At 44.8% G+C, this 26,900-nt stretch overlaps 1 protein-coding gene across 2 annotated transcripts in view; it reads right to left on the minus strand.

Moving 5' to 3' along the window:
• The window catches only part of PAN3 (poly(A) specific ribonuclease subunit PAN3), a 2,094,753-nt gene that overhangs the window by 565,474 nt on the left and 1,502,379 nt on the right, over positions 1-26,900 (minus strand). For both annotated transcript variants that reach the window (XM_069640299.1, XM_069640298.1), the window contains 2 exons: positions 26,179-26,295; positions 25,981-26,082 (listed from right to left, as the gene is read on the minus strand). In XM_069640299.1, the coding sequence (XP_069496400.1) occupies positions 25,981-26,082; positions 26,179-26,295 (219 nt within the window). The remainder of the gene's footprint in view (positions 1-25,980; positions 26,083-26,178; positions 26,296-26,900) is intronic.

The following is a 26,900-nucleotide window of genomic DNA, read 5'->3' on the forward strand; positions in this document are numbered from 1 at the left end:
ACATCTTGTGAAATACACTCCAGATAGTCTGCTGCTCCAGGTGGTGCCATACGATTCAGATGAAGGCTCCATTTTGCTTTGAATGTGATGTTATCCATACTTATATACAAAGCGTCCAAGGCTTTTTGCATCAGATCCGCCCTTTTGACCACAACCACAAGAAACAAACTGTCACATTTGAATGCAGAGAATTAATTGTTCTAAAACAAAGGCAGTGAAGGAAAGTCCAGATAAAAAGTAACAGGAGGACATTTTTCAGAATTGCCATACCTACTCATCACCAGTCAAGGAATCAAAGGTGGTAATGCTTGCTGAAGATATGACACCATGTCCAATTAGTAGCTTGCCAGTTATCTACCAAATGAACTCCCTGTCTTACTTAACTAAGACATTAGTGGCTACCTGACTTTGTTGAATTAGTGTAGACTGTGTGGTACTTTCTTGTGGGCCAGCTCAAAAATTAGGATGTAGAGTACAATCCACCTAGAGACAGTATGGTAACGGATTGTTCTGCCTTTGTCTGATTTAGCAAAACACAAATAGCTTATCATCCAGCAAATACCCATCCTTTCCTCAGTCTTGGAAGAATGAGAAAGAACGATTTGTTTGTTCAAGATGCAAATCCGATATCACAGTGGGAAGAAAGGGTGGTCTCTAGTTGGAGAAGTGTAGAAAGAGGAAATCTAGATAAAGCATGCAGTTCTGAAACCCTTCTTGCTGGTGTCAGTCACAAACATGTCTACCTTGAGACACCACAGGCAGAGTGACAAGTGTGAATGGGATCAAACTAAGTCGCCATCAAGTATGTGACAACGAAATTGGGGTTTCAAAAAGGTGGTGGAGTGGGATAGTGCTATTAAAGGTCTTGGTGCGTCAGCATTAGTAAGACCTCTTAGAAACTGTAAAACCATGGGAATGGTAAAAAGGAGTACTGTTCAGGCACCCTTTTTAAAAAAGAGTGCCACAAGAAAAGCTTTGACTGCCCTTCTGTTTAACCCTGCTTTGGCCAACAAATGGCCATGCTCTCTATCAAACCAACAGGTAGCGAAAGTGCGTCAATTAGAAGAATAGATTGACTTGAAGGACGGGCACTTAGAGAGCATCATAACAATAACCTTCTCAGATATCGCCCCTCCCTTTTACCTAGCCTCTAAATAGCCACACATGAAACTCAGCGTCCTGGCACTGAGGTGAAGCACTCTGCCCCAAGCTTGCATCAGCAGATTCTACTTCTATAGGAGGCAGTGCAAGGAAGAAAGCATCATTTTCTGCATGACTGCTACCAGAGGTCCTCTGTGCCAAGTCTGGGCGATTAAGATCATTGTTACACTCTGCTTCAATTTACTCAGCACCAAAGGAAACTGGGAGAACGCATAAACCAGGTCAAATTCAAATGGGAACAAAAGTGCATCACGTAGGGAATACCCTAGAGATCTTTCACTTCCTGCAGTGGGTTCGTGGAGGCAAAGCTTAGGCATTTGGCGCCGTCAGCTGTTGAAGAGGGCCACCATGGGATGTCCATAAGTCACAAAGTTCTGTGAGTGGGCTTGTGCCGACTTCTCACTTACAAAAACTCGGCTTAAGCTGTCTGCAAGACAACTGTATTTCCCTGGTACGTGTTGTGCCTCAATGAATATATTTCTTTTGCAGTACCACTGCCAGATTATGCAAGAAGAGAGATTTTGGGAGTATGTTCTGCCATGTTTCTTGACATAATACTGAACAAGGTCAAGCCAGCGGATATGAAACTAAGTTCACTTATGAAAGCATGGTTCCAACAAAAACATGAAAGCAGTAACCCAAGGTCAACTCCGCCGATCACCCCATAGAGACCACAGAAAAAGCTTTAAAAAAATACATTTTTATTCTTTTAGTCAAATTTCATTTAAGAAGATATTAAATAGTTAGGAATACACACAGGAATAAACATACCGAGATATAAAGTGCAATGTGTGTTAAAAAAGTGCTGGTCACTGAGGGAGGCAGTAAACAATTCAATGCCAATAAACAATTCAGGGGAAAAATGACAGTAATCCCTCAAATAGCTGTTCAGTTGCCAAGGCCACCATCTCCATCGGAGAAAAAGAGCCAGGTCAACTGGACACTGATGAATATAATAATTTGATTTAATTAATATGTTCATTAGTTGATAAAATCAACCTGTCACATGGGCAATAGAAAAAAGGAACAATGAATTGATCCCAAATAGGGCAGTCCAATGGTATGTTAGCACTGCAAAGCCTCACAATTCTAAAGCCATACACTAAAAATCTGACATAGGATGCTATACATCAACTACTAAGGTGATATGCCGAAATTCACATAAATACATAAACACAATGTAATAAGCATGACACCAAAAAAGAGTAGTTTCGATGGAACAAACATCAAACTGGATTACAGATGATGTCCATCTTCATCAGGACATGGCATTCCCATACACGTATTCTTGAGGATTCGTCTATAATTTGTTTTAGATGACGAATACATCAATTGGTGAATGATAAAAACAACCTTTAAGCTAAAGGTAATATCACATAGATAATGGTTCTGCCTGAAATAAAAAGAGAGAAAGAGAAAAAAACAAGCATGTAAGCAATACAAATGGTCTGTACACATAAAATAAGGTGATCCGAGGGTTAAACCAGGGGAACCGCTCCCATATTCATAGCGACCTGACCACAAAAGTGATGAGTGGAAGGTTTCAAATGAATCTAAACCACTGGCAATTGCTCTGGGCCAACCTTCCACACCACCGATTTTTAGCCCGTCTGCGCCATTGCAAAAGGGGACCAGCCATGTGCAAATCAGTCAGCAGCTGCCGCCACCGAAGGTAACAGCCCAGCCCGAACTGCTAGGCCAGGTCCCCTCTGCACAGAAAACCAAGCAACCCCAGACATGTTTCGGCCTTGTTGGACCTCCTCAGTGAGGTGCAGCCTGGTTCCCTGTGGCGCAGCGAGCAAGGGACCCACGTCTAGGCATACCCTCTCTCACAAGGAGAAACAAACTGACCACAAAAGTGATGGGTGGAAGGTTTCGAATGAATCTAAACCACTGGCAATTGCTCTGGGCCAACCTTCCACACCACCGTTTTTTTAGCCCGTCTGCGCCATTGCAAAATTCATAGCGTCAACCGTGTCAAAAACTAAGGGGGAGAAAATCTAATTACCATGAATCTCAACCACTGGAGGGGCAAAGGCTCGGGGAGCCTGTCTAGAAAGTCCAGGAAATCACAGTCCGGCCATGCCAACAATAGATCACAAATGCATTAGATCTGAAATATAAAGATAATAATTTTACAAAAAATTAAGAGCTAAAAGCTAAAAAATGACCCCAGAAGGGTCATTAAGGTTTTCTGAATTCAACAAATTAGTGAAAAAATAGGGGAGCACCAGAATCCAAGTAAAAACTAAACTTAAAACAAAAGAGCCAATCAAAATGAAGCCGAAATCAACAGAGAGGAAAACAAAAAAGAGGAATAACACTAGTTCAACACGGTGGTGGAAAGAAGGAAACAAGAATAATTAAAATTAAACAGTCCACAACAAGAGACACCCGAAAAGATGTTAAGTGTGCTGAACCTAAGCAAAGTGCCTAATCAAAGTTAATGAAGCCATGTTTCTTGACATAAAACACGGCAGTTGTATTATTTATTCATACAGGGAGGAACAATCCTCTTGATCACCAAAGAACGTACAATTGATAAGAAATCAGATTTGACCGGAAGCAGTGAGCTTCTTACAATGGGGTGAGTGATATTCTGACCAGCTTGTGGGGGCGATTAAATGGAACAGTCACCTGGGACAATACATGGGTGGACACACACAGTTTAAGAAAAACAGACATTTTTAAGTGCTGGTAGGTGGTAAGGACAGCTGTTTTAGGGATGGCACCATGATGAATGGAGCAGCAGAGTCGAGGCAGTAGAAAATGAGCAAAAGAGATTGGTTCGAGGCAAGGAAAAAATGTTAGCTAGAAGGCAGATGAGAGGTAGGTTAAGAGGGTAACTCGGAGCCAATTAGGTAGGCTTTTAGTCTGGTTTAGAACACATCCGTGTGGACTGTTTCAATTATCTGTGTTGATGAGCACAACTTTGTTTGCAAATAGTGCTTGAAAAGCATGCAGTGCCAATTTGATAGCCGGTAGTTCTAGTACATTTATGTGTTGATTTGCTTGCCAATTTGTCCAATTGCCTTGTGCAAGGAGGTCACAACAATATGCTCCCCAACCCGTTAGTGAAGCATCTGATGTTATGGTTACTTGCACAAGTGGATTGTGAAAAGGTCTCCTTTTAGTAGGTTTACTGTTTTCCACCACTGTAGTCTTGTACAAGCTCTTGCTATACCACCATTAGATTGTCCTACCATCCTGTCCCCGGAGACCATTGTTTTGCGAGCCACTGCTGTATTGGATCAAAGCTCTCCTGGTCGAAGCGCGGAGGCGCTGGCGCGTGCATCTGTACGGCTGTGATGGGTAGATGTACGCATTGAGGGGACCAAAACCCTGCACCTTAGGAACCACTGCTACTTCCGGAAGGAAGGGGGCTGGGATCCTCCTGCAAAGCCCACTCAATAGGCGAAAGCACTGGCGGGCCGTGAGCAGGGTCCAAGATGGCTGCCTGCCTGGCAGGCTCTGCCATGTACCACTGCCATTTTAAAGATTTGCAACACGCCCTGGGCAGGAGGGCGCGAAGGCCCCGAGCCAAGAGAGGCCTCAGACACGGGAGGATACAGCTTGGGCATTGCACCTGAAGCAGAGGCGCCGATCACAGAGATCCCTCTGGTAGGCGCTGAGTCCTGAGCCGGAAGGCCTGTAGTCGTAACACCCTGATTCATGGCCTAGCAGCAAGCTCAGGTAGGCTGGGAGCATTCGGCACCTGCATCAGTAGCCGTGCTCATCTACCCGAGGACAGACTCTGAGGTGACACCCGATGATCCCTTACCCCCTGGGCTAGAAGAGGACAAGCCTGATCGATCTTCCGAAAGTACAGCCTGATAGGGCCCCTGAGCCCCTCAGCTTGGGAGCAGGTAGTCTGGAAGCCATCAGGTCTGTCCCTGGACTGCCCAGAAGAGACCCTCTGCTTGCGAGCCGGTAGCCTTGCCAGAACCTGAATCCGAGGAACCCCGGGGAAGGAGTCACTGTGCTGTGGAGCCGTGCTGAACAGAGGGCATATTGTGTCTTGACCAGAGGTCCTGGGGACAAAGACCTTAAGGTGGGGCAGAGGAGAAGTGTGGAAGATCTCCCTCCACCGCAACAAACGATTCTTCAATGCCCTGGGACAAGAGCGCTGCAGGCCCAACATGAGTCCAAGCAGTGGTTGGGCCCCAAACACTCAGGACAGAGTGCATGGGGGTATGAGGCCGGGAACGAGCGGTCGCATGCGGCATATCTTGTGAATTTTCCTTTGGCCAACTTGCACCAGGGGAGGGGAAGCGAGGCGAGGCACCGAAGGGAAGTGAAATAAGAATTGAAAATACAAACTGGGAGCAAGCGGAAAGCTAAAAAAGTATTTGCGCTGGCTGCCAGGTCTGACATCGTCCGTGTGGAAAAAGGGACAGGGGGACGGCAGCAGCAGAGGGTGTTCCCACGCCCGAGACTGTGCCCCTACGCGCTATACTAAATTTAAAGGGGAAGCTATATTTTTTGCTGCCAAAGGTTCCACTACCATCCCCATGTTGGGGGACACCCACAAGGATGGAGGAAAGGGGACAGGCCATACAAATACAGATATACAGGGGGGTACAGTTGTACAGGGTGGTGGTGAGGAGAGAGGTGGACAGCGTCTAGTGGGTCAGGTGGCATTGGGGGTGTTGTGATGCCCTAGGTGTTGAGGAGGAAAGAGTTCTCGAAGAGGTGGGTCTCAAGTTCTTTTCTGAATTGTAGGAGCTGGTCTATGCTGACGGGGAGGAGGTTCTTGGGGCATAGGCAGAGAAGGCTAGTTTTCTGGTCCTTTCCTTTTTGCAGAGGGCAAGTCTGCATGTGTACTGGATTCTGGTGGTGCGTTGTCCGCCACAGATTCTGAGATTCACCGCAAGGTAGATGGGTGACTGCCTTATACCGACACCCATACTGCCATTCTACTTCCACTCACTTCTCCCCCAACCACTCTAATGTATTGTTTAAAATATACCCACACCCTGTACCCTTACCCCTCAAATGTAGTAAAACTACAGTTTCACTAAATGCAGTTAAATTGCTGCAATGAGTTGGGCCGGTACCAGTAATGCTTGCCCTCTCTCCGGAGGGATAAACTAAAGCTTCTTTTGTTTTTAAAATTGCCCCGAAAATATTTATTTTCCAATGGGATGAGGCTTAAGTTGGCACAGTAGATCTATGGCCTTTTGTTCTACAAGAAAACTGCCATGATTTCTCTTGCTATTACCTAGTCACCCAGAGAAGGGTACACAGGAATGTTTTGGTGGCATAGATGTCGCACCACCACAAGGACATCTGTGAACAGACAAGGTGCAGATGTAACTACAAAAGAAAGTAACTTGAACAGAAAATGAAGAGAGTTTACATTGAAGCAAAGATACTTTCGGTGACCTGGAAACATGGAAATATGAAAGTATGCATCTTTCATATGACATACAGGCACCCTTTTTAGACAACAGATTTCTTAGTCAACCAGAACTTTTGCTTTTTGACATACTTGTTTGTTGGCCCTAGAAACAGCCTTTTCATCTGGTCTTTTGCAAACTGGAAAATAAAGAGTAAATGAAATGCCTGTGTGTAGCCACCGTTGTGGAACTGGTTCTATGGTACTCTATTGCAGTAGTGCCTTGACTTCTTTCTGCAGTAGTTTCAGATACTCCTTCAGCATTGTGTTTGTTCTTGCCGAGAGGTTGCAAAGCTTCCCTACAAGCTCCACACAGTATCCTTGCCCCATCGTGCTTCTGACCCATTTGTCGGTTGCAAATCCCTCCCATGTGTGCGTGAACAATGTTATTGTTCTTCCTACTGGGGAACATGAAATGGAACATGAACTTTGCGCGTCACTGCTTAGAGGAGGAAGAAGCTGCCCCTCTTGGGGTTTACCCTATACCTCTGGAACAGAAATGAGTTTGTGCCACTGAGAAACATCCACTGGTAGATGGCTGGCTGAAATGACCCGAAAATTAAAGAAAAGCCAGGCCAAAAGGAGCGAAAGTTTCACGACGTGCACCTTTAATGGAAAGTTCTGAATGATGTCTAACTAACGAATGTCAGGGTATTGTGCTCTCATCTGGTCATTTGTAGAAGGGTGTCTATTGATTTGCCCAACAGCACGGAGTCTTTGACTGGCGTATCCAACAGATTGGCTTATGTTTCTGCTTTGAAACCTGTAATTGTTTATTTATACAGCGCATATACCCAGGTGGAGTGCTTCAAGGCGGGAAGGGAATACAGTAATCATTCTTAGGCCTTGAAGTTTCCGAATGAAATAAGCAGAAGAAATTGCATACTAGGACTGACAGAATTTCTCCTAGTGCAAATGCATGAAGTGTTACAGTTGCGCCCAAGCTAGGGAGGGGGAACAAAACAAGGGGGCGAGTGAGGGATAGGACCGACAAACTTACTAGTACATTTAGGTCATGCATGCGCACAGACGGAGGTGCGAGGAAGGATGGGTGGGAAGGGAGAACAACCATGTCCAGTCCAGCAGGGCCCTGGGTTAAGTGCAGAGAGATTGCCCCGCTCATGGAGCCTAAGTTGAAAGTGCAGTAATGATGAACATAGTGCAGCAGCCCAGAGGCAAGAGCAAAAGACTGGCGGGGGAGCCTGGGACCTGTAAGGCTCTGGAGGTGAACCAGGCACCCAGTAAGCAAAAACTGAACAGAGTTAGGGGGAAGGAGGGTGGAGAGAAAAAGAACAGAGGTTAGCAGGGGAGAGGCAGAGAGGAGGAAAAGAAGATGAAGGTCTTGAGGAGTTTCCGTGTGGAAAAAGGGACTGAGGAGAGGCACCAGAGGGCAGGGCCTCGACGGGGCATTCCCACACCAGAGGCACACCCGTGCGCTATACTAAATTTAAAGGGGAAACTCAATTTTTCGCTGTCAATGGTTGCGGTACCGTCCCCATGTTCGGGGAGGCCCACAAGGATGGAGGAAAGGGGACGGAAGTACAATCACCTGGGTCTTTTCATGAAAATGCATAAAAATTGTGGGAAAATGCTCCAAAAAGAGTTAGTCAATTGGGATTGACCATTGTGTCAGCAAGCAGCCAAATACAAATGAGGTTGTGAGTTGTCTTGCCTTGGGTGGAAAAGTACACAATATTCTCCATACAACGCCATCAAAAGCAAAGGTTCTGCTCATAAGTCAGTACACCAGGGCCTCTGGGGACTACACATGTATCAGAAAAGCCAGACATTTTATTTAGTGGCTTTAAAATCCAGTCAGGGGAAAAAAGAGGACATTGACCCCCCCCCTTCCCTCTGCTGCTCCCTCTGCAGCCTTCCGTCTGCCTTCTTGCCAGCACCGAGTCTCCGCGGAGCAAAATTTACCTCTGCACGACTCAAATGTAGCCCTTTTTTAATATTCTCAGGGCTCTCACTGTTATTGCCTCCTATTAGCATATCAATCCGTCAGCAGCTTGAGGTTGGCTAAACAAGCTCATTATCGGTGTTCATCTTTCTGACGAAAAGCCAAAATTGTGCTAAGAACAAGGAAAATGCACCTTTCACCCACTTTAAAAAGCTGCCGACAGCCTAAGGCGCCACAGGAAGTTCTATTGTCTTTTTGTAATTTTGTAGTTCTTTCATATTGCTCTCTCAAGTCTTTGTTTACTATCAGAACACTTGGTGTTCATCCCAGAAAGCCTGGAGAGCAGTCAATGGGTTGTTTACACTAAGCACGGCATATTGTTCTAATACCAAGGTCGATTGGTGCCCCGTTCCAGAATCCTAAACAAAAACTCTATTTTCTGTTCAATGTACAATTATGAACACTTTTGTTAAGCTTGCCCGACTGTAATGTTAATTTCTCGCATTTAGTAAATAGGAATCTGCATATGCGTCAAGGCTTCGGTCCAATGCTAACAAATGCCCCTTTAAGCATGGATAGATATGAAATTAAATGTCAAGATGATCCGGTACATCAGGCCCAGCCCTCGTACGCTATAGACAAGCTAATGCCTGCACAATGCGTGAATTGAATTGAATACCAACTTGCATGCATCAGCCTTTCATCCTTACTTGGTTGATAAATTGAGTAGCAATTTCAATGGGGTAGGGACGCACTTCTCAAGTGGTATTTTCACTCTGAAGTCATCCCTCATGGAAATGCTGAGTATAGCATGTTCTGGGAGGTGTCACAGAGAAGGGCTGCGCTCAGAAGCAGGTCTATGTGGGTGCTAAACGGCAGCAGAGTACTGCGATTTTAATCTTCACCTCTCCTTCCTCTTAATTCCTTTTATCTTATTTCTCTCTGTCTTCCCTCAAGTCTCTGGTTCCGCTGGACCTCATCTTACCCTGTATACCACTCAATGTCCCCATTTATTCCTCTGATAATTTCTTCCTTTTTTTCTGCTTCATTTCCCCTCACCTGTTCCCTTTCCATCTTTGTCTTGACTTGCACAGATTCTCTTCCTCCTTTTCTTTCCTCTCTCCCCCATTTACTTTCTATCCAGCCCTTAACTGCACTCTTGTGATCAAGTTGTTTCTACTTAACACAATAGTTTTCTTTCCAGGCTTGACTTTCACTAACCTTCTCGCCCTTTCTTTCCTTCTCGTAAACCTCCACAACTGTAGATTTCTGCTTCCCTCCACTCTCTGGCACCTCTCTACACAAAGTAGAGCGACGCTCTAAGAAATCTTGCACTGCTTTGAATCTTAGCATTCTCACTACATGATACTCCTCTTATGATTCTCTACTTTCCAGCACTAAAATAATCTTACTTCTCATCTGATCTCATCTCTTTAATGGCAGCCTCACAGTCTGCTATGCTCTTCTCCTCCCCTCCTGCTCCTTCTATTTCTGCTTATCTTTCCTCTGTGGATTTCACACACTATTTTACCTCTAAAGTTTCCTCTCTTTGCTCACCCCCACCTAGTTCTTCACCTTCCCAATCTACTACTACTCCGCATGGTCAGCCCGCTTTGTCATTTTCTTCCTTCTCTCTCCTTGCTAACTCGAGCATTGCCTCTTTTCCCGTGTCCTCCCTACAACCTCTGAACCTATTTATTCATGGCTTATTCTTATTAATTATTTATTCTTCCAGAATTCCTTTTCTTACCTCTCTTTTTAACCTCTCTACCTTCCTCTTCCTTCACCACCCTCATCAAACGTGCAACTACCATCCTTAAGCAACACTCACTTGGCCCTATATTCGCCATTTAATGTTCATCCTATCTCACGTCTCCCCTTTCACTCTAAACTCTTAGCAAGAGACCTCTACTATTCCCAAGTCTCTTCACATCTTAATTCCTACTTCCATCAGTGCAATCTGGCAGCCATTCAGTGCACTCTACCAAAACCACTCTGCTGCATGTCTCAAACGCTCTTCTTTCTCCCAGACACAACAAGCTTTCATCAATTCCAATTCACCAAGATCGCTCTGCTGCATTTGATGAGTCGATCACCCTAAAGTACTCTCTGCGCTGTCATTTCTCTTGGCTTCTCAGACACTGGTACTTAATCTCTGTCCTGGGCTGGTCATACTTCTTCGCCATGTCTTCGACAGTTCTACAATCTTCTGTCTCTTTTATTATTATTATGTTATTTATTGAGCGCAGACCTAGCTTCGAGAAGCAACCAATACAGATACATAACAGAGCGCTTTACAGAGGTGTACAACATTTCAGATGCATAACAGAGCGCTTTTCAGTCGTAACAGCACAGATATACAGAGGGGGTAGGATACAGAGTAGGGGTACAGCTGTACCTGGTGGCAGGGAGGGAAGGTGCAGGCAGCATCTAGCGAGTATGGTGGCGCAAGGGGCGACGCGATGGCCTTACTGTATTCCATCTACACTATTCCTCCATCAGCACTTATTCAGTCCTTTAATCTTTTGTCTCATTTTTACTCTGACTCCCAGATCTTTCTTTTTGTTCCTTTTCTGACTGACTTTATTCTATTGTCTCAGCTTGCCTTTCTGCTGTTCAGTCTTGGATGTCCTTTCATTTCTTACATATTAACGCGTCCAAAACTAAAATAATCTTATACCCAGCTTCTTCTCCCCTCCCTGCCTCCTACACCTCCGGTATCTCCTTCACTCCCTCTTTTCTCCCTTCTTCATGGGTTCGTAATCTCATGTCACCTTTGATCCCGCTCTATCCTTCTCTCTTCATATTTCCACTACTGCTTGTATCCATCTCTACCATATTGACAATACACGGCAGGCTTACACCTTTATCAAGCTGCTAAACACCTCATCTTCTATTTTTTCTCAACTATACTATTGCCTTGCTCTTCTAGTGAGCCTTCCTTCTCATCTTACTCAACTCTGTTTGGTTTTAAATGCAGCTAAATGTATTCCCTTTTCTTTACACCCCCAAACTTTTATTTCGTGGTCACTTCTCTCCATTTCTTTTGATTCTCATCTTCTATTCCATTTCCCAACTATTGTCTTTAAATGCTACCATCGTCCAGCCCCACTCCAACCTGTCCTCTCTTCGATCACACACTTAAATCATCTTTCGGTGCAAAACCCCATCTTTTTTTTCTCTTCTTGCCCCTAAACTCTGGGAATCTCTTCCTCCCAGTATTTGCGCTTTACCTTCATATCTTCCATACATGGTTAAAAGCCGATGTTCTTGCTTCCCTTTCTGCTACTTAACTTTAGTGTGTCATCTATTTTGTACATTAATTTCTTATTTTGTAAAGTTTTTTGTAAAACATGTATAGCGCTTGAGCCCAAAAGCCTCAATTCTCTTCCTATACCTGATGAAGTAATTTGAAAATTACGAAAATTTGCAAATAAGTGACTTTGTTAGCCTCTTAACTCTCTGGCTTTGACCTACATTCCAAGATTCTGGCAACAAATATGCATCAGGACCTCAAAGTTTACGGTACAACCTTACCAGTGTCCGCTAAAACCACAGAAAGATGACGCAAGATGGAATCAAAACTATTTTGGACACAGACAGACTGCAAATATATATTGAACTCCAAGATTCAACAAAAAGACTCCCAGAATCTCTTTTAGGCCACAAGAAGAAAAAGCTTGAAACACTAGACAGAGTGAGAAATACTGAAGCAACACAACAATGCGAGAGCAGGGAAAACAGACTATCCAAAAACAGGACAGCATGGTCAGCTTCACAAAATGATACCCAAACAAAGGCAGAAAAGTCAGTACTTCGACAAAATAGAACTGTGCAGTAATCTTAAAGCCTTCTTCAGACGCCTCAGGCTGAAGGAATTCTTTCATTACAAACCAGAGGAGAGTCAAGATAACAACGGAATGGTGAACTACTGGGGTACAAACCGAGAAAAGAAGCGGACCTCCAAACTAGACCCGAGCCTGGACACAACCCAAACCTGGACCGATACATTTAAAGTTTCAGAGACAGAGCAACATCTGCCATACTGGCAAAGCATATTAAACGGTCTTATAACCTGACACAGAGAGAGGCTATTCAATCCCTGAACAACATTCAGAATATCACAATCAAACCTGCAGACAAAGGAGGAGCTGTCATAATGATATGATATTTGTAACGCGCCAAGTGTTTCAAGACGCGAATGAAGTTCATGTGGAGGGAACACAAAGAATTTTCTGACAAGATATTATACAAACCCGCAAGTAGATACATACAATATAAAAGAATTCCACAAGATTCTAAATACACTCGCAAATGATAACAAGTAACATGTTCACTGCCAGGTACCAGACTACCCGATACACAATATATGCTCCCAAAGATGCACAAAGAAAACCACCCTGGACGACCAATCATCTCTGGATCAGGCATGCTGAGAACATTTCTGGTTGAGAGGATAACATCTTGAAGCCACTTATAAGAGACACGCCCAGCTATATCCAGACACCACTGACCTACTAAAAATGAAATTGTTATTGGCCCCCTACCATGGTGTATATTACTAGGCACCATGGATTTAGAGTCACTCTACACCAACATTCCAAACATCGATAGAGGGGTGCAAAAATGCTCTCTGAAATAAACAGCTTGTTTATCGTATACCCAAATACATAGGATTCATCTGAACCCATAACTATTTCACATTTGGTACCGATACTTATCTCTGAATAACAGTACCAAATGTGAAACAGTTGTGGGTTAAGATGAATTATATGTATTTCGTTGCCACCCGCGATTGCAGAACACTGAGGTATCTGCAATACATTGATGATATCCTCCTTATTTGGACCGCTGCAGAACAGGACCTTATATGCCTTCATGGATCAAGTGAATTCTGCGCAGCCATCAACCTCAAATGCTCCTTGAAAAGTACATTTCCTGTACATCACCATAACAATACAAAATGGGCTGCTACAAACCACAGTATATCACAAACCAACAGACCACCCCAGCTATTTGAAGAGTGACAGCTTACACCTAACGTACACAAAGCATGCCACAATATTCAGCCAGGCAATAAGGTACAACCGAATATGCTCAGATACAAGGTACCAGGATAAGAACATACAAGCTCGGAGATCTGGCTGCCTAAACCAAGCATACAACTGCAGGACTGTGGACAGGCAGATCAACCGGGCAACTAACATCCCCGGAGCAAACTCCTGGAATACAGAGCAAAAGAGACAGAATCGGGTGCCACTGGTTGTTGCATACAATCCAGAGTTGCTATCCTTGTGCAAGATTCCTCAAGAACTGCAAACCATAGTGGAAAACTCTGTACGACTGTGTGAGATTTTCCCTGAAATGCCCTTCCTTACTTTCAGCCAGCCAATCTCAAAGAAATGATAAGAATCCAGTTACATCCACTTCGCACACAAAATGAAACAAACACATGCAATGACAAAGGATGCCTGACCTGTTCACATACCTACATTTCAGATACAATCAAGATACCCCACACAGGGCAGGATTACAAAATCACAGGAAGTTTCACATGTGCATCCTGCAATGTTGTGCATATTATTGTGTGTATGAAATGTCCCTTGTGGGGCTACTATGTTGGGGAAACTGACCGGTTACTAGATAAGCGGATGAATCTAGACAGATTTTTTTGCATCCATAGTGAACCAAAGGCCAAAACAGGTAGACAATGTAGGACAAAACAGGTCTATGGCACTTTCATGACACTTGCCCGACATAATCCCAGCACCATCTGCTTCTCTGATGCAATGTTATGTTGTTGGACTCACTCTTGCTCAAGCGCTACCAGCTCTTTAAAAGCCCTGTCCCATAAGCTGCCCGAGGATGGTTAGCGCTCAGGTTCCATGGCAAACAATTTTGTTCTCCTCCCCCATCCCCCACCTAGATGTAGAGAAGCACACTCAACACGGCAGTATCCTTTTCACACCAGCCTTCACAAGTCAAAGGGCCAAAACATGACTGATGGTTCCCCATCTTTATTGGCTTTCTAGGAAGAAGAACTGAAAATGTGACCAACAGTCAATCATTTTTTCGAAATACAATTGTCCGACAAGTGACTTGCTGCATTTCCTATCCCAAGCTTGGGCAAAATGCTTATTTGTTTGCTTGTTAGGCGCTTATACAATAAGAACATACTGTTTCAAATCACCCACAGGGCAGGGAGGGAGCAAGGGTGGGGAAACAACCCCATTAAAAACACAAAATGTAAGTGTGGCGGTGTGGTGTTGAAGGGATGAACCTACTATGCCTTGTGAGTAATGTGAACGTACAAGTGCAGCAAGGAAGAGGGAAGAAGGGGTAAGTGCAGGAGAGCCCGAGCTCATGGGTGAGCCACAGATGAAGTGCTAGGAATCTTGAGTGCTACACGGACTGGGGCCTTGGGAGGTTTAAGTGCAAACCTCCAGGGCAGAGGGCGTGCACATGCAAGTGCTGTGGATAGACAGGAGTTGGGCAGGATTGGTGTAGGTGTTCAGGGCCACAAGGATGCATAAGGGCCCAGGATACTGATCGCAGCAACTGTGGGAGGAGGAGAGAAGAAGGGAATGAGGTGGAAAAGAGGCAAGTCTTAAGGAGCTTCTAGAATTTGAAAAGACCCTGCTCAGGGCACAGAGGGAGGGGGAGGCTATTCCATAGGAGGAATCCCCTGAGGAAAGTGAACGACCACCTGCCCTCTGTTTAGAAAAAACGCTCTACACACAGAGTTGGTGCCAGATGGAGAGTATTTAGTGAGATAAAGTTGAAGATAGTGTGGTCTCTGGGTCCAGACAGCCTTGTGGATGATACAGAGGGGTTTGAATTTGAATTTTAATCTGTACAGCAACTGGGAGCCAGTGAAGACTTTTTAGTGCAGGAGATATGCGGGCCCTGGGCTTAAGGCCAAGCAGAAGTCTTGCTGCCCTATTCTGGATTAGCTGGAGGGTTTGCAGAGTGGAGGATGGTAGATTCAGGAAGAGGCTATTGCAGTAGTCAAGCCTAGAGAGAACTAGGGCTCGAGTCACATTGAGCCTCTGAGGGAAAGTGAGAAAAACTAAGTTACTCCTAGTCCATAGTCCCCTTTCCTCCATACTGTAATTATAAGTTGCTCACCATAGTGACTAACGTACTTTTAGTTCCGGTTCCTCCATACTGCATGGGCGTCCCTTCGTAGGGAGGGGAGACTGAACCTTTTTCACCCGAAAAAAACGTATTCCCCTTTAAATTTAGAGGCGCGCAGGGGTGCGGCCCAGGGAGCATGTGCTGCCCTGACTCCGCCCTCCGGCGCCACACCTCAGTCCCCATAGATGTGTTGACAATAGATTGACATTGCCTAATGACATCAGTTTTATTAGGGGGGAGGATGGTGGTACGTATGGAGGAAAGGGGACTAAGGACTAAGAGTTATGTAATATGGTGAGAAACTTATATTACTCTCATGTCCCATCCCTGTTCCTCCATACTGCATACTAATATACATTCCTGGACATTCGTGTTGAATTTAGTAGCACATAGCCAGGCTGTTCTTCTCATGTCTGTGGCAATGCAGACGGCCCGGGCAGAGGTGTCAATGTGGGCCACAGTGGACTCCATGATGTCTTGTGCCACCATCTTGGTCTCTGCCAGTCCCGCCTTGAATCGTGATTGGTTCTGCGCCGGAAGCTCTGGGAGATAATCGGCAATTTTCCGCCAACACCTCGTGTTAACGGCTGCCAGCATGGCATCCGTGTTGGCTTGATGAAGATGCAGGGACGCGTTGGAATACAGCTTCTTCCTGTACGCCTCCAAGATATTCTCCTCCTTGCCTAGCAGCGCCACGGAGGAAGAGGTCGATGACGACTGAGGCTTGGCGTATAGTGATGATGCAGCGATCACCAAAGAGTGCGGCTGAGGGTGGGCCGATAACAAGAGCGTATCCCCCCCTCAATTGACCGGCTGGACCGAGTGGGGCTTGAGCCAGTCCTTTTTGGCCAAGGGACTATGTCCTTCTGCATCGGGATCCCGGTTCTCGCTGCTGGACGTAGAGTGAGGACTTCGGCGAGGACCCCCTATGATGGTTGCTCGACCTCGGGTTGAGGAAAGCCCAAGTTCTCAGCCAGCCCTGCAAGACGTTCATGGAAGGTCTTGGCTAATGACGGTGTAACGGGGTCCTCCTCCTCCGTGTCCACCTGAGGGTCCGGTTGGTCTGGCTCCGGTGGAGGGGTGCTGGGAGCTGAAGCCTGGGGTGTGGAGACCGGAGCCGGAAGATGCAGCGGAGGCAGGTACGGAACCGCCTGCACAATCGGTTGAGCAGCCGGAGCAGCTGGCGGAGGATTAACAGGGGTGCCTGTACTGGGACTTGCAGCGCCAGAGCCATTGGCGGGAGCACGTCCCTGATGGAGTCCCTGAGGATGTACCCCATCCAAGGAGATTTCATGAGCCAGAGGAACCTTTCAAAGAATCTGTACTCCTTTTTGCTGGTTATATAACTGCTTTTTAAACAAAAAGAAGTTTTCCGTCATGGCCAGAGGGGCTCACTCTAGGATAAAACCTGTGGGTGGTTTGTGTGACCACACTTTACAGTTTACAGGAAGCCCACTGACAGGAACATCCCGCTACATTACTCAAGTTTTCACCCTGTAGGATTGAGACAAAATCTGCCATATGGCCAATTCTTGATAATCCGCCGAAATTGTACCGAGAAAGAAGACTATAACTTGCATAGATCACAATTGAAAGACAGACTGAAGGAACGCGGTTACCCCAAGAAATTGGTAAGAGGCAATTTGAAAAGAGCCGCCAACACTAACAGGGAAATAATTCTGACAACCCGAGAAAAACGAACAAATGACAGACTGGTATGTGTCACAACATACAACCCTATTCGTAACAAAATCATTAAAAGATCAACCCCAACTGGAACCTTGTGAAATATATAGGAAGTTTGTTCAAAAAGCCGATGTTTACTTTCAAACGTAGTAGTAATGTAAGTAAAAAATTGGTACATACATACCGAGAAAAAAACCAAGGAACAAATAGTACTAAGTCAATTGGGATTGCCGCCTATAATAGGGCATCACAAATGCGGGAACTGCGCCATATGTCCTATGACAGAAAGATACATGTTTAATTATGTCACATGAAATGGGAATTAAAGAGCCACACAAACTGCCTCACGAAAAATGTAATCTACATTATTTCTTGCCCGTGTGATCTGCTATATGTAGGCAAGACTACCAGACAAATAAGGCAGAGAATATCCGCACATACATCTTTCATACGGAACAAGGTGCGGATAAACCCTTGGTTGACCATTTTGTAAGAAAAAAATCATAAAGATACCGAACTAAAATGGTTTGTATTACAAGCTATTAAACCAAAAACACGTGGATGGGATATGGCAACGACACTGCATAAGATAGAACGCTGGATCTATGCCCTGGCAGGGCTTGAAAGTTTCCGTGGAATGGAATACCCTAATAAGTAGATCTGGCGCCATTTATGTAATGCTTCAATCAACACTAAGGCAGTTTAGACTACATAGGCGTCTCAAACTGTGCATGTATTAACCATGATTTAGCTAAGGCTAGTAATAAACAGTGTGAGATGTACCATAACCTCAATATTGCATGTGGTCTATTTGGACATGAAAACCGCATGCCTACTATCCAAAAAAAGGGCCACAGGATTGGACCCATTAGCAAAATCGCGGGAGAACTACATGTCCCATGACCACCCACTTCTTTACTAAATTATGTGAACCCTGAGATGTGATTTATACATTCCTAATGGAATATTCGAAGAGACACGGGACGCTGAAATGATGGTCTTAGAAAATATGGGTGTAAAAGTATGGGAAAGTCAAACCCTACATATTTATCTATACGCTGCTGAGAGTGAAATCGCCAGTCTCCTCTCTAGGACCATGGCGCTCCCAACACACCAGGTGCTTTGATTATGAGAGTTTCCCTTTACGCCCAACAGTGTCTAGCGGGAGCCCCGACTAACGCAACCGCGCTGGATTCAGTCAGACACATTTACCGGACCTAACATCAAGAAGGTAAGAATTCAAATATGCCAGGATGAATACGCACAAAGAATGAGTCAGTCGCTTTTTGTGTGAGCTCGCCATACTGCGACCACGCAAGTCTGAGATAGGAATATATAAGCAGCATCGAATTTGAACGCCAGTGAGGCATTTTTTTTAAACATGCCTGGATGGATGATTAGAAACAAGGCGTTGTTAGCAAGTGAGTGAGATTCACTGTAGCAATGTGAGCGAAAGACATGTCTCCACTGCAAGACTTGGGAATTAAAAGTGACATGGATTTGGGTGCAGGACCTTCTTCTCTGAGTAGGGAGGGCAGATGGCCTGTTGAAAAACTCTGGGTACCATGTTCTGCTGACCCAGTAATGAGAGATCAAGATCATCGTGGCCCTGAACAGTCTCCTGAGAACCAGCGGAATGATACGGACAGGCGGGAACGCGTAGCGCAGGTGTAAATTCCATTCAATCATCAGGGCATTCCCCAGAGCACCTTGTCGAAGAAATCAGCTGGAGCACATCCACCTGCACTTGCTGTTTATACTGAAAGCAAATAGGTCCATCTGGGGAGTATCCTAGAGTGAGCTTCCTGGCAGAGCTCCCACTCGTGGGAGGTGGAGGACTGTCTGCTCAGTGCGTCCGCTAGAGTGTTCCCTTTGCTGGCCAGGTGAGCCACATTCAGACATGCTGCTCTCCAGAGACCAGAAAAACAATTGCATTGCTTCTCTGCATAGCAGCAAGGAGCCCACGCCACCCCTTTTGTTGAGGTAATGCATGGCTACAGTACTGTCCGTCAGGACCAGTAACTTCGTGCCCTTCAGAGAGGAGAGAAAGCGACCAGGCCAGCCCGATCGCTCTAAGCTCCATCAGATTGATGTGTCCCTGGCATTCTGATGGGGACTACAGTCTACTCACCGTCCAATCTTGTGGGTGAGCCCCCAGCCCTTCAGGCACGCATCCGTGACTAGGGTCACTTGTGCAAGGGGTGACAGAAGAGCAACCCCTTCAGGAGGCTGTCCTTCACGGACCACCATTGAAGGTCACTGGAGACCAAAGAAACGCAGAGACTGGAAGGTCTGCGTTTGCCCTCGGAACTGAGACCATTGAGAGCTCAGGAGCCACTGTAGGGAACTCATGCGCAGACTGGGCTACGCTACCAACAAGATAAATGCCAGGAGACCCAGGCAGCGCAGAAAAGTCAAGGCTGAAACCATTTTTTGAGGTTGGGAAACTGGATCATCGTGAAGATGTTAGCCACTCTGTCCACTTGTGTGAAACCCCCACCCAGACAAGTGCCCAAAACCGCCACAATGAATTGGAGGCACTGGGACTATGAAACCTTTGACTTCTTGTAGCACATAGAGAAGCCCAAGCTATGCAATAAGATGCACGTCTGGTACAGATGCTAGATCTGGTGAACAGGCCCGGATGAGCCAGTTCAGGTAGAAAAAGACATGAATGCCTTCCCTCCCGAGACAAATCGCCACTACTGCCATCAGCTTGATGAAAACCCTGGGTCCTAAAGAAAGACCGAAAGGAAGGACATTGAACTGCTAATGACAGTTCCCCACTTTGAATCTCAGATACTTCCTGTGCTTCTTGCAGACAGCCACATTAAAAGTAAGCTTCCTGGAGATCTAGGGAAACTAGTACAGATCATCCAGGGCCTGGATGTGAATGACTGGCTAGAGTGAGCATCTTGAACTTGCCCTTGCACAAGTACAAGTTCAGAAGCTGCACATCCTCAGACCCCTAACCCCCCACCCTCAGTCGTCCTTCCTAACCAGAAAGTGGAATACCAACCCTTGCCTCCTTCCGAGTAAGGTTCCATCGCTATGGACCATTTTGCCAGGAGCCGACAGATCTCCTCCAGCAGTAGAGGTTCCAGAGTCAAGGGTTGGTGACATGGTGTGTCTTCTGTAGGGCGGCGAGAGGCAATTGGGAGGGAGTATCCATGCTGGAAAATCTGGAAAGCCCAGGCATCCAATGTGGTGTTTCCACATTACTCGACAAACTGCGATATACTGCAACCCCACCCACAGGTTATGAAAGGCAGACGTCCTTCTCACTGAAACTTCTTGATGGGGGTTGTGGAGTGCACCAATGAGGAAGAAGCACCTCTTCTAGGCACACCGCATACCCTACCCCTTGTAGGGATGGCATAGTCCTTGCTTGCCTGAGGAAGACTGACATTTGCCCCCTCTGGGTGTAAGAAGAAAAGGGACGAACACCCTTGCCCCTTTTCCACCAGCTGCTGTCTCTTTGGAACCTTTGGAAGGGCAACTCAGCCTTGTTGTGTAACAGGTCCATGCAATCAAAGGGCATGTCCACAAGCCTTTGCTGGATTTAAGTGGCAAACCCTGACGTCCTCAGTCAAGAAAATCGCCTCAAGACTGTGCTGTAGCCATCATCCTAGCACCGCAGTCTTTGGTATCCAGACCAGACTGCAATATTGGACAGGAAGCTACAGTCTCTAACAATGGCAAGAACACTGTCTCGCATTTTCCCTTCTGGAATTTGCACAGCGACCTTGGTTAACAGTGGCCAGAGTCCAAAGGAGAATTTGGCCAATGCACAAGAGGAGTTGACACACCAGAGACCTAGACTAGAGGAGAGGAGCTGAAAATCTTTTTGCCCCATGCATCTAACCGTTTGTTCTCCCTATCCAGGAAAATGATGGAAAAGTCGTGGACTTGAGATTTGCTGCAGCAGCCTGCAACACCAAACACTCTGTAGAAGCGTGGGCAGAGAGGAATAAGGAGTACGAAGAAGCCATACAATGCTTCTTGGCCAGGTCATGGTCCACTGTGAGGACGGACGCTGGTTTGGCACACAATTTCACCACAGGCCCCTCTACGGCCCGATTGAAAGGCAGTAAGGTCTCCTTAAGACCCTCTTCCAAAATGTTGCACAGGTCACACTGCACCTTAGGCCTCGCAGGATCCAAAAGCCCAATCTTCACGATGAGGCGCTGAAAAGCCACCCGCGACTTGCCAGACGTGGCAGCAGATATCAAGTCTTCCTCCGGAGAGGTGCCTAGGCTACTTGCTTCCTGCAAGTCAGCTGCCAGGTCCATCAAATCACCCTGTTACCAGTAAAACTCCTCTGGGAAGTCTATCACCTCCTAGAGGTGTAATGGCTCCATACCGAAAGGTTCATCAGCCACTTCATCATAAATGTCCTCCAAATGTTACATATATGCCCTTCATGGGAGCGGTACCATATGCAGATGTGCTGATGTCCAACATAACAGTGCACCCATTTCTTCGATTTTGTTGCGCTGCACTGCAGATTCCTTGTTGGCTCCTCCAAGCACAGAGTGATTCGTCGGCTTGGGTGAATCCAGAGTCGTGGGCGCTGAAGGCGCCAGGGCCTTGGCAAAGATGCCAAGCATCTTCTAATGGTAAGCCTCCCATTCCTCTGGTGACTAGGATTTGGTGGGGAAAGGTACCTGCTCGGATTCTTAATCCTGCACTTCCTTGGAGTGTTGGCTCCTCTTCAAAGACGAGTGATGTCAAGAAGAACAGCTGGACCTCTTGAATGGCTTTTCTTTTTGTCCTTCCGGACGGGGGTGAGGGGTAGGCGATCCACGGTGCCATGCTCCGCACCCGGCAACATCCAGCGGATCAGCTTATCACCTCTCTCCTTGTGGAGAAAGGTGAACAGCTTCACTTTGTGTTCCTGGAGCGCCTTTGGGTGCATTGACTGGCATAATGCAGAGTGCTGCGCATAGTGGCCTTCACCAAGGCAGTAAAGGGCATGATTTGTGGTTCTGACACATACTTGGTGCCTGCAATCCGTGGAGGGCTTGAAATCCTAAGACCTCATTGGATTCAGCATCACTTTTACAAATTGTTAGCTAAGCACGGTGTACCTAGCAGTGGGCAGAGTGCGCAGAAAAAAGGAACTGAGGTCACGGGGCTATATATACTGGCCCAGACGTCATGTCCGGTACGGGGAGCATAGAGACGTCAGGCAGAACCAAAGTGGAGCCGCGCGGAACCACCCATCCTGCTCTTCAGTTACCATAAATGATATAGCCACAACATCCCTCCCCTTCTAAATGATTTACGTACACACTTATTGAGATGGCAAAGACTTGGATGAGTAGAATAAACTGCATCAAAATGAAGACTATCTAGAATAGCTAGGTGAGTGCTAATATGGCCAGTAAAATGCAGAGAACTAAGGTTAACAGATAATGAAAAGCATACTTTTGCAGCCAATATTTTTGCAGTAATGGAATGGTTATATATGGATAAAGATAATCTATGGTTAGATCAGGAACAGATGGGGTGGTTACAAAGTTTAACTTGCTTGGATTTCCCAACTCGAATGGAACGATATGTGGTACTGGAATAGTGAAATACGAAATAGGAAAAATACTCAGTGTCATCTTTCCCTCCTCCCATTTCTCCAATTATAATCATCCAGCTTTTTCACTAGGACTATAATCAGAAAATATTCACAGATGCATAGATGGGGTAGAGGGGCGAACATTCATTTATCAATTATATTATAATGGGCACCCACCACCGTCTAAGAATGCAACCTTAAATTTAATCTACTGGAACCAAAAAGATTTGGCTACATACAAACACGTCATTGGTGTTCGCACCCAACAATTCGGCAGGGTGTTTTGAGGGAGAAAACTACATTCTAAACTGTAGTTGCCAACAAATTGAGAAATGATTACTCTTACAAGCCTATAAATCATTAGATTCCAAAACAGAGGAGGTCAATCCTCACTTTTCGAAAAAATGGGAAGCAGACTAACGCTAGAAGATAAAGAATTTATTTTCAACAGAAATGCACAGCTACCAGCCTTCAATTTAAAACTGTTGTATACAAACGTTGCTATAGTTGGTATCTTTACCCGCTCAATCTTCACCGAAGATGCTGAATAAATCGAAAGCACACTGGAGAAATTGTGGGGACGGGTCATTGTGTCAAATTGTGGGAGTGACCAATCATTACAGGTGAAAATAGCGGATTTGATCAAACGCATCACAAATGTTTATGAATAGTTCATGAATGGAAATTTTGGACGCACACATACTGTTTTATGGTGGGGTAAACTGTATAACATTATCACAATGGAAACAATACTGCTGTAATTAAGCACAAGCTTCACAAATTCCGTGTAATATGGAATTGTTCTGGTCTATGCACATTTACAGACCATCTCGTCAGACAAAGCGAACGTGATTTTGAATACTTGATAAAGGTTCTTATGCTATTTTTATTTAATTTACAAATGTAGTTGGGAGAATGCTCTGCTTGCTGCTTTACATGTTACCTATTGCCTTGTATATTATTTTGTTATTTACAAAATAGGTACTTCAACTGACAAATGTATTATGATCAGTTTCTTTTTCCTGGATGCTCCATTTCTGTTATACATTTGGTGTTTTCCCACAGTTAAACCGTATGCTAACATTTGCATATGTTAAATAAATACTCATGCAAACATAAACATTTCTATTTTAATTGAAATACACCAAGCTTCCATTTAATAAACATTCTAAATTGATAAAAACACATTTTTTAATTCGACCAATGTTTTTATTTCAAATTCTCTAAACATAGTTTGTTCAATATGCTCTATAGGTTGCTTTCCAACATATTCAGCAATAGCTCTTTCTCCGGACATGCTTTAAGAGGTTGCATTCAGTGAAATTAAAACCAAAAACAAATGATCAAAACTGACAGTTTTTCAAATCATTCAATTAATTAATTTATTAATTTATTTATTTATTCAAATTTGTTGAGCGCACATCAGCCCAGAAGCATCGTGGCGCTTGTTACAGATATCTTAGTTGCAAAGGAAACCGTAGTTACAAGTAGTACATAAATTACAGAGGAAATATATACAATAGCAAGGCAGTATATTTACATGGCTTCTTGAGAGTTTGCTAGTTATTTTGCAAGGAACGAGGTTTTCAGTTTCCTGCGAAAGATGGGAAGTGAGTTTTCCGTTCGGATGTCTGAAGGGAGAGCGTTCCATGTCTGTGCTGCAATGTAGGGAAAACCTAGACCTCCGGCTTTGGCTTTTTTGATGCGTGGGATGCAGAGTAGGTTAGCGTATTGCGTCCTAGTGGGACGTGTGGAGGAAGGTTTGAGGATGGTATCTGAAAGATAGGACGGGGCGGAGAAGGAGAGGCATTTGTGAGTGAGGGTGAGGATTTTGAGGGTGATCCATTCTTTGACTGGGAGCCATTGGGCTGAGAGCCTGGCCTGGGTGATATGCTCTCTTCTTGGGATACAAGAGCGGCCCGGAGAGCGTTGTTCTGCGTGATTTGTAGTCTATTTATGTTTTTGGCTGATGTGCCTGCTAGGAGAGCATTGCAGTAGTCCAATTTGGCTCCAATGGTTGCCCTCGCTATGGAGAGGCAGTTAGGTTTAGAGAGGTAGGGCTTGATGGCGTTTATAAGTTTGGTGGTGTGTGCGGATGCGGAAGTGATTGCGCTGACTTGTCTAGTCATTGATAGCGAAGAGTCAAGGTATACTCCCAGTGTCTTGCCGGCTGTGGACACGGAGATGATGGAGTTGTCAATGGAGAAGTTAGTGTACAGTTTGTCCAGTTTGTCTAAGGTGTTCTGTTGACCTGATATCAAGATTTCAGTCTTGTCACCATTGAGGCAGAGGCCATTAATTGCCATCCATGCCTTGATGATGGAGTAGATAGTGTGGAGAGCCTTTGCGTCTTCTTTGTATGAGCCTGAGAGGGGTAGAAGTACTTGTGTGTCGTCCGCGTAGTTCGTGTAGGTGATGCCGTATGAGTCAAGTTTGTCAAAGAGGGGCTTGGTGAACAAGTTATAGAGTGTAGGTGCAGTGCAGGAACCTTGAGGGACCACGCAGTGGATTGTCGTGGGAGTGGCGTTGGCCGTTTAAGCTTAGAAAAAAAGACAAGATAGTACTGTCATCCACATATCAATAACTACTATGTTTCGAGAATTTGAAATAAAAGAAACTAAGCCGATTCAAAATCAATTGTTTTGAAAGCAGAATGGAGTAAATCAGTAAATGTTAGCTGCATGCAATTCTATCCTAACTGAATAAGCAGGAAGTGCAGGGATAATCCAAGAAAACTAACGCTTCAACATTTGGTGAAATATTTCTTGGAATGTTTCAAAAACATCAACATGTAAAATTGGCAAACCAATATTTGAATTCAGAACCAATACATCACAAGTCAATAGTATACAGACAGATTTTCATTAGGAATAATACTTATTAGAGGTTGGTGCTAAATTGTTCTTCAGTTTTCGGTTACTTTAAGGTAATAGCAAGCAAACCTTTTTGATTTGCACTAGTTAAATATATACACTCTAGTTTAGCAATACAATGCCGAATGTGTCAGTGGGAAAACAGGGCATGCTAGTGCCAAAAGAAAATGATTTACCGTGACCTAAATTGAGATCACCGAAGAGTAAGTCTTTAACTAAAGGATATGTTTTTCAAATCAATATTCCTTACCCCACTTCCTTTTGGTGAAATAGGCATCAGCGCTTGGGTCATTGAAATGTCTGCTCATCATCGTCTCCCCCCCAGCATGAAAATCATATGCAAAGACAAGAGCTTAAAAAGAAAAGAGCAGTCATTTAATAGCAATTTGATTCAGGGAAGAACAGGTCAATGAAATGCTTGCACTATTGAGTCTGCAGACAAACTTACAATGTTCTCCAAATGCTTTCGTGGTAAATACTTCCCTCAAGGTTACGATATTGGAGTGTTGAATTTTTTTCCACATATCCACCAACATCATGCACTTCGTGTTTACAAGACGAAAACCTGATAATGAAATTCTCATTAGAAAGTGTATCATGATCTTAAAAAGTATTCCCTTTTTTGTTTTAAGTAATATAGTGGCTTTTTAAAATGATAACACGGTCCAAACAATTTCCATCATTAGAACAGAAGCTACAAAACAAGTGTACACTGACACCCTTGAGAAAGGAAGTACAAATATTATGGACACTGGTGTAGTATAAAGGGAAACATCAATTATAGTATTTAAATAATTAGTGAGAGCCCATTCCAAGGAAACAACTGTCTGCTACTTTTGCAGAGAAACCACAATCTACTACACTTGATCTGGAATGGACAATGAAGATTACCTAGGCTTACAGCACAGGGAGTCGTATTTCTATTAAAGATATGGCGGTGAGCATTATGCTTCAACTTCTTTAATCTTAACTTTTTTTCATTTTAGACACTACACTCCAGCTTCCTTTCCTTGGGACCCTCTAGTCACTTCCTGTTTAGGTCCTTCGTCTTCTTCAGATGCTCTGAACCATTCCATGCAAACCGTGCATCTCGAAGGTGAACATGAAACAGATGCCAGCTCAGAGGAAGTTTCTCGACTAAACCGTCATAACCAAAAACTGGGCCTTGCC

The sequence above is a fragment of the Ambystoma mexicanum genome, chromosome 7q (assembly GCF_040938575.1).
Source record: "Ambystoma mexicanum isolate Mex_15411 chromosome 7q, UKY_AmexF1_1, whole genome shotgun sequence".
NCBI lineage: Eukaryota > Metazoa > Chordata > Amphibia > Caudata > Ambystomatidae > Ambystoma > Ambystoma mexicanum.